General features: G+C 34.5%; 1 protein-coding gene across 1 annotated transcript; it reads left to right on the forward strand.

Annotated features, from left to right (window-relative positions):
• Positions 1–5,262: 5,262 nt before the first annotated feature.
• LOC136217779 (major allergen Pru ar 1-like) lies at positions 5,263–6,334 on the forward strand. The gene is made up of 2 exons (XM_066004429.1): positions 5,263–5,440; positions 6,036–6,334. Exons 1-2 carry the CDS (start codon positions 5,263–5,265, stop codon positions 6,332–6,334), a joined length of 477 nt encoding a protein of 158 aa, XP_065860501.1.
• Positions 6,335–8,179: the final 1,845 nt, after the last annotated feature.

An 8,179-nucleotide genomic window follows, 5' to 3' on the forward strand; every position in this document is an offset into this window, starting at 1 on the left:
TTTTACCTCCCTTTTTCACATATAAGGTGGGCTCATTCTCACTTCTCACATATCCATTTTGCTGCAAGAACCCATCAATTTTGTTGTACCATGCTCGGGGAGCTTGCTTCAAGCCGTACAATGCCTTTTTTAACTTATACACCTTTGCTTCTTGACCTTCCACCACAAAGCCTTCTGGCTGGGCTACGTAGACTTCCTCTTGTAAATCTCCATTCAAAAATGCAGATTTAACATCAAATTGGTAAACTGGCCATTGTAATTGTGCCGCCAAAGCTAGAACCATTCTCACAGTCTCAAATTGAGCTACTGGAGAAAATGTTTCTTCGAAATCGTTTCCGTGTTGTTGTGCATATCCCTTCGCCACAAGCTGAGCTTTGTGCCTTTGTATGTTTCCATTTGCACCAAACTTTGTCTTGAAGATCCACTTTAATCCAATTACATTTTTGCCTTCTGGTAAACCTGTCATCTCCCATGTTTCATTTCTTTCGATTGCTTTCATCTCTTCCATCATTGCATTTCTCCATTCTTCATTTTTAGCTGCTTCTATATATTGTTGAGGATCTGAAATAGCAAGAGCAAACTGACAAGATGAATAAATGTCATTAGTATATTTGGGATTCGGCTTTTTGACCCTCGTTGATCTTCTAAGAGAACTTGGTTCATTTGCAACTTCAACATCTGTATCTTCTGAAATTCTGCTTTGTGGTGAAGAGACTTGCGGGCTTGCTAACTCCATGGAAGAATCAGAGGATGCAATTGTGGGTGCTGGCTCTTGTCTTTCATCTTCTAATTCAATTGGAATAGAAATATTCTGCTGCCCCTGTTCTTCAATGAAATCCCAGCTTACATTTTCATTAAATATGACATCTCTTCTAATAAAAAAACTTCCCATTAGTTGGGTTATACAATCTATATGCTTTAGATTGAGTACAATAGCCAATAAAGATACATTTTTCAGATTTTTCATCGAGCTTTTGACGAGAGTGGGAATTTACTAAAGCATAAGCAACACATCCAAAGACTCATAGATGACTTACAGATGGTCTCCTGCCGCACCATGCTTCATATGGAGTTTTATTCATGACAGCCCTTGTTGGTGAGAGATTCAATAAATACACCGCTGTTGCAACCGCTTCAGCCCAGAATTGATTTGGAAGTCCTCTCGCTTGTATCATGCTTCTGGCCATCTCTACAACAGTCCGATTCTTCCTTTCGGCAACACCATTTTGCTCCGGGGTGTAAGGAGTAGTAAATTGCCTGTGAATGCCACTTTGTTTACAGAAATTAGTAAACTCGTTAGATAAAAATTCTCCACCTCTGTCACTGCGAAGAATTTTAATGTGACCTCCACTTTGTTTCTCCACTATGGGCCTGTGTTGTGCACCCTGCAAGCCCAAGGGGCATTTGTGTGTGGGGGTGTGTCGGAGATTAATATAAGATATATGATTGGGCCTTAACTATAAGCTCTAGCTTTTAGTTCAATCGGTTCGATGACATGGTATCAGAGCCTCTAGGACCAAACGTTCGAGGGTTCGAGTCCCGACAGCCTCATTAATTTGTGGAATTAAAAACACAAGGCGGGATGGGCCTGTGTTGTGCACCCTGCAAGCGCAAGGGGCATTTGTGTGTGGGGGTGTGTCGTAGATTAATATAAGATAAATGATTGAGCCTTAACTATCAGTTCGAGCTTTTAGTTCAATTGGTTCCATGACACTTAAACAGTGGAGAAAACACCACTTGAAGAATAGTATAATGTGAAGAACTGCAAAATGAATAATAAATAATTTAAAACATACAACCCTATCATTGAATAATAGAAGATTGGGAGAGGATCTTGCACTAAAACTAACTATGTCACTAGGAATCTTTTTTTGAAAAGCACTAAAATCCTTACCCTGAACAACCTAAACGATTAGAAGAGCAACTACCAGCTCTATAACCAATTTCACCACCACTCCGGTTTGTGAGAAGCACATTAAATATCAATAAGTGATATGCGTCTATACTCCGGTCATAATGTCAGAATAAGAGGAAATTATAAAAAGAAATTAAGGAAATAACTAATCTCCACCTATGATATGCGAAATTGACAGCCAGATTTTAATGCCACTAAAAGAGAGAGAGAGGGAGAGTATATGGGTGATATCTTCCCTGTTGAAGGAGAGAAATCGGAAGGTCGTAAATTAGAAGGATCACTGCCTTTTGATTGTCTTCGAACCCTATATTTCCGTTTCGAAATACGTGTGAACTAGGGGAGCGTGTCTTTGGAATCGAGCATGATTATTGGTTCACATGTCATCTTTAGACAACTCCCGAAGAGATGTTAATTAACCGAAAGTTAATACTTGACCAAAGAGAAGTTCATTCACGGGCTTTAATGGGACTGGACCCAAATGCTAACTTCAGCACAAAGCTTAGAAACCTTTAGCTTAAGGCCCAATTAAACGATACCGTATCACTTACCTTTTAGAGAAATTTATGTCAGAGTTAACTATCCATTATAATATCCTCTAATGGCTCTGCAAAGTCAATAAAGAAGGTCTCTCCCTTCTTCTTCCCTAAACTCCAACTACTGCCCTAAAGAACGGTGGAGAAAACACCGCTTAAAGAGTAGTACATTGTGAAGAACTGTAAAATGAATAAATAAATAATTTAAAATATACAACCATATCATTAAACAATAGAAGATTAAGAGAGGATCTTGCACTAAAACTAACCCAAACCCTTTTTCTAGTCATTAAACGGATAGCCATGTCATTAAGCAAATTTTTGAAAAGCAATCCTTACCCTGAACAACCTAAACGACTAGAATAGTAGCTAGCCTATGCTCCATAACCAATTTCACCACCACTCTTGTTTGTGAGAAGCACATTAAATATCAATAAGTGATATGCGTCTATACTCAGGTCATAATGTCAAAATAAGAGGAAATTATAAAAAGAAATTAAGGAAATAACTAATCACTACTTAGGATATGCGAAATTGATAGCCAACGTTTAAGGCCACTAGAAGAGAGAGTATATGGGTGATATCTTCCATCGTTGAAGGAGAGAAACCAAGAGATCCTAAATTAGAAGGATCACTATCGTTGTCATTGATAGGATCACCAACACCTTTAAGAGGCAGCGAGAGGTGAACTGAAAAAGAAGCTAGGTTAGAAGAAGATGTGAGAAATCGACAGTCTAAAAGAGAATTGAAGAGGGAAATCTTACAAAAGAGGAGATTCACGGTGGAAGGCGGTAGCAATGATGTCGACGTTTGAAGTCAAGGCGCCAGATTAAGATAGAATGCCACATAGAGAGAGTTAGTGACGTTGAGGTTGAACGATGAGGGATGAGAGAGATTCTTTAGATTTTCAAATCTTTTGAAAGCAAGGAAAATTATCCGGCCACCTTAATATGAGCTGTTTATTAACAAAACCCATGGGACAGTTTAGAAAAGTGCTGCTATAAAAGGGCTTCTTAAAGCTGTGTTTTTTTTTGTAGTGAATACTTAAATTATCGAGACGTTATATACATCTAACGAGTATTTAGCAACGATGCTTTCGATGGTGTGCTATATTTAATATATGCGAGTGGGAGATGTAGAAATTCCGTCCGGATTAAAAGTTAGATCCGAGTGGAATCTTAATTAGATTCAGATACTTATTTAATTATAAAATTAAATAAATAGGAATCCTAGTTAAGTTAATTCAAGCTAATTAGTTAATTGATTAATTGATCATGAATACTAATATAATAAGAAATTAGAAGAAGTATTTAACTAGAATTAATTAACTGTCTAATCCTTACATAATAAATCTATAGACAACCACAATCGAGTCAGTGAAAAATCTTTCTCTTTCTCCCTATATTCGTTCGACACTTCCCTCTCTCTGTCTCTCTGTCAGTGAGATTTCGTTGCTAGTTCGTGGATTATTCGTTCTTCCTTCTAAATAATTTTAGCGTGGGAAAAACGTGACTAGTGATACAAGTTTTGTGGTTCTAAATAGATTCGAGCTTTTTACATGAAAATCATATCTAATTATAAAATTATAATTAAATCATATTATAAAACTTAATTTTCAAATGTCACTATTTTCTATATATGTATGATTTTATACCCTAGCTTATAAATTTTAGACCTCAATTTATAAATAAAAAATTCTAAAATATATATCTTAAATCCCTAATTTATAAAACCTAATTCTTAAAATATATGAAAAATAATTATTTATTTAATTTAACATTATTTAAATTACTTCTTAATATAGTTATAAATAATTTTTTAAATCTGAATTTTTATATAAATATACCTTTTGATAGCAAAATTCTTCGCATCCATATATATAAAAGAAAGAAATTGCCAAACAAAAAATATGAAAGGATAATTCTTTGCTCATCTAAAAGATTCCCATATATGTTTAATATTAATTGTATAAATGTTCAACTGATCTGTAATCTGGATCTGGGATAAATTATCAACTTCGATCTTATATTTTTTTTAATGCTTACCGAACTTCAAATTAGATATATCCATTTTTTTTTTATGGAAGTACAATTTTAAATTAATTTTAAATTAATGGTTGACAAAAAAAGCTTCAAGAATTAAAATGTTTAAAATCATATTTTATATAAAATCAATATGTTCGATTTTTATTTTATTTTATTTTATTTTTCTCATTATAAATGTCCACTTTATCCCTTTTAATCAAATAATACTAAAATAATTTCAAAATTAAAAAAATTAAGAATGCCATCATTTTTATAATGGAAGGTTACATATTATTAAAGTGGAATTAAGTTTAAATGTAATAACAAAATAATGTCAAACTTGAGGATTATGGAATTGGTTTAATTAATTAATCCTGTAAAAAATGTACGAAACTGTTTTAATTGATTGACAAACTTATTTGGAAAGTCTTATGTGGCAGTCAAATCAGTTTTGTTAAATTTTCGATAATGCAAAACTAAAATTGATATTACTTGAAAATATTAGGATTAAATTTGTAGCATTTTATATGTTAAGACTAAATTAACATTTTATACGTTAAGACTAAATTTGCACTTCGCTTGAAACGTTTTGGTATAATTTAGCTCTTATTCTTTTAATTAATCAAGTTGTAATTAAACTGATGTCACATAAATGACATAGTTAATAAGTATTTCCATTTGCACACTAATCATATTCTATAAATAGTTCTCTTCAATCTATGCGTTTCCCATCCCCAAACTTGCATAAATCTCTTAATCAAGTCTTTTTTCCAAAATATTTATCATAAAAATGGGTGTTGTGACTGTTGAGAAGGAAATTACCAGTTCAGTCCCTCAAAGTACTATGTTTAAAATTTTCACCCTTGAAAACCATAATCTTCTTACAAATGTTGTTCCCCATAGTGTTGAGATCCTTGAAGGAAATGGAGGTCCTGGCTCCATCAAGAAGGCTACCTTTCATGCTCAAGGTTTAATTACTTAATTACAAAATTTCTTATAATTACTCATTTTTTTTAATTCAAGTGTTCTTTTTTTCTACTTCTCTATTTCTTGCCTATCATCATTAAAATTGTATATTTCAAGACAGAAATTTCCTTCCTATAGTAATTATTCTAATTAGTATTTTAGCCTCCTAGCCCCTTATCCTTCAGTCACTCGGTATATTTAGAGTAGATATCAATCAGATCACGAGGTGGAACCATAAGGGTCACGGAGGATCTGTCAACCCCTCCCCGGGACTCTAGTGGAAAATACTAAAACTTACATTTATATTTCTGTAGCACATCACTAATTTTGTTATTTTTAAAATCATTGACAAATTTGATTTCACTGACGGATTTTATGTTGATAGTCTCTCTGTGATTCTTTATCCTCCAAAAAAAAATGCTTTTGTACAAATTTTTGTTGGTTGACCTTTCGGGTAATTGGTTCCAGTTCCACCACTAAATCATATTACATTAAAAGGCCGTTAATCAATATAAATACTAGTAAAACCTAAGTTTTCTATTTCATATTTTCAAATTAATAACGTATATTAATCTCTGACATACATGATCGATGCAGGTAGTGAATTCAAGTATATTAAGAAAAAAATAGAAGCAATAGACAAAGAAAACTTCAGCTATAGCTACAGCATTATTGAAGGAGAGCCATGGTCGAACAAACTTGAAAAAATAACAGTGGATATCAAAGTGGAATCTTCAGCTAATGGAGGATCAATTATAAAGACATCCACAAAGTATATTCCCAAGCCAAACTGTGAACTTGATGAAGATGAAGTCAATGCTAATGCTGAGAAAGCAATGGGCATGTACAAGGTTGTTGAAGCTCATATCCTCACCAATCCCGGTGCCAGCAACTAAATTGGGATTATGAATATATGCGTGTGTGTTATTTCTGAAGTATTGTAAAATTTATCTAGTGTTTGATGCTTTTTCGTCGTTTTTATATCTTTTGTTTGGGTGTGAGGCCGATATTTTTTGGCCTGGGAATAAGACTTTTATGTTGTTTTGTGATGAGTTGATTCTATTTACAAGTTCCATGGATGAACGAATACAATTTCTCATAAAAAATTATAATAAATTGTTGGGCTTAGCCCAAGTAAAATTTATGAAATAAAGTCCTTTCAAGTGTCTTTATATTTTTTCAAGTGAAAAACATCCCACATTGCTTTCAAAGCACTAAGTGGAGATGTTTATAAAGAAGGTCCTCACATGCTTGAGGTGTGCCCCAAGGGGTACCCACTTTTATGAAAGGGTGAGAACCTATCTCTTTGGTTGACCACCACACGCGCCGTCCGACCGAACCGAACTGGGCCGGGTTGGGTTGGTGTGGTGTAAAATGATTAATTTTTTATAAAAAAATTATTATTAATAATATTATTTATTATTATTTTTAATTTCGGAAATCCCTTTTTTATTTAATTATTTATGCTCTGATTTAGTCTTTGTGAACGTTGTTCACAACGTCCATTTTTCTAAACGTGTCTTCAGTCTCCTCCACCTTCCTGGTTTTCCTCCTTCTCTTTCTCCATGAAATCAGAGCTCAAACCGCTCTTTTTTCTTGTATAAATAGGTGATGAAAGACTGCCTTCAAATATAATTTACTTTTCATTCATTCATTATTTTTTCGAAACTGAGCAAGTAAACATAGAGTGTATACAGAACGATTTTCGTACGGTGCAATACGAAAATCGTATTTAAGAGGGCTGTTTTATCCTGGAGGCGACCGGAGTTCATACTGTTTGCTAAATTCCGGCAGTTCCGCGAACGTCTTAAAGAAAGCGACATTGTCCGCGACTCTGCCCATTTAATTTTGTTCGGTCTGTTCCTATTTTCTGAGTTCGAGCTTCAACAATTTTAAGACGATTCAATTACTGCTGATGGCTACCGAACAATCAAATGGGATTGCTGAGATTAACAAACCATTCCGGTTTGAAAGAGCTCATTTCCGAAGATGGAGACAGAAGATGCTGTTCTACCTCACAACAAAGAAGGTAGCTTCTGTTCTGACTTCGGAAAAACCAATTGTTCCTGAAGATGGTGACGAGGCAGATGTTCGTGCCGCTGTTCGTGCTGTTGAGAGATGGACAGAAAATGATTTTCTGTGCAAAAATTATATACTCAATGGACTGACTGACGATCTGTATGATTACTACACTGCTGAAGAAAAAACAGCAAAAGAAATTTGGGAAGCTCTGCAGAGGAAGTATGACACTGAGGAGGCCGGATCGAAAAAATACGCTGTAAGTCGCTACCTCAAATTCCAGATGACTGATGACAAGTAAGTGGAAATTCAATCTCATGAATTACAGAAGATAGCACATGAAATTATCTCAGAAGGTATGCCTTTAAACGATCAATTTCAAGTTGCTGTCATAATTGACAAATTGCCTCCTTCGTGGAAAGATTTTAAAAATATTTTGAGGCATAAAACAAAAGAATTTTCGATGGAAAGTTTGATTACTCGCCTCCGAATTGAGGAGGAAGCTCGAAAACAAGATTTAAAAGAGGAAGTGCTTATTGTTTCTAATAACACTAAAAGGTCCACTGCGGTTCTGAAACCCACTCAAAAGAATTTTAAGAATCAGAACCGCAAACCAATCCAAAACCGCAACACCCGAGTTAATTTGAATTGGAACCTTCAAAGGAACCAAAATAGGCCACAGCAACAACCACCTAGAAATGATGCTGCTTTCCTATGCTTTA

The sequence above is a fragment of the Euphorbia lathyris genome, chromosome 2 (assembly GCF_963576675.1).
Source record: "Euphorbia lathyris chromosome 2, ddEupLath1.1, whole genome shotgun sequence".
NCBI classification, from domain to species: Eukaryota; Viridiplantae; Streptophyta; class Magnoliopsida; order Malpighiales; family Euphorbiaceae; genus Euphorbia; species Euphorbia lathyris.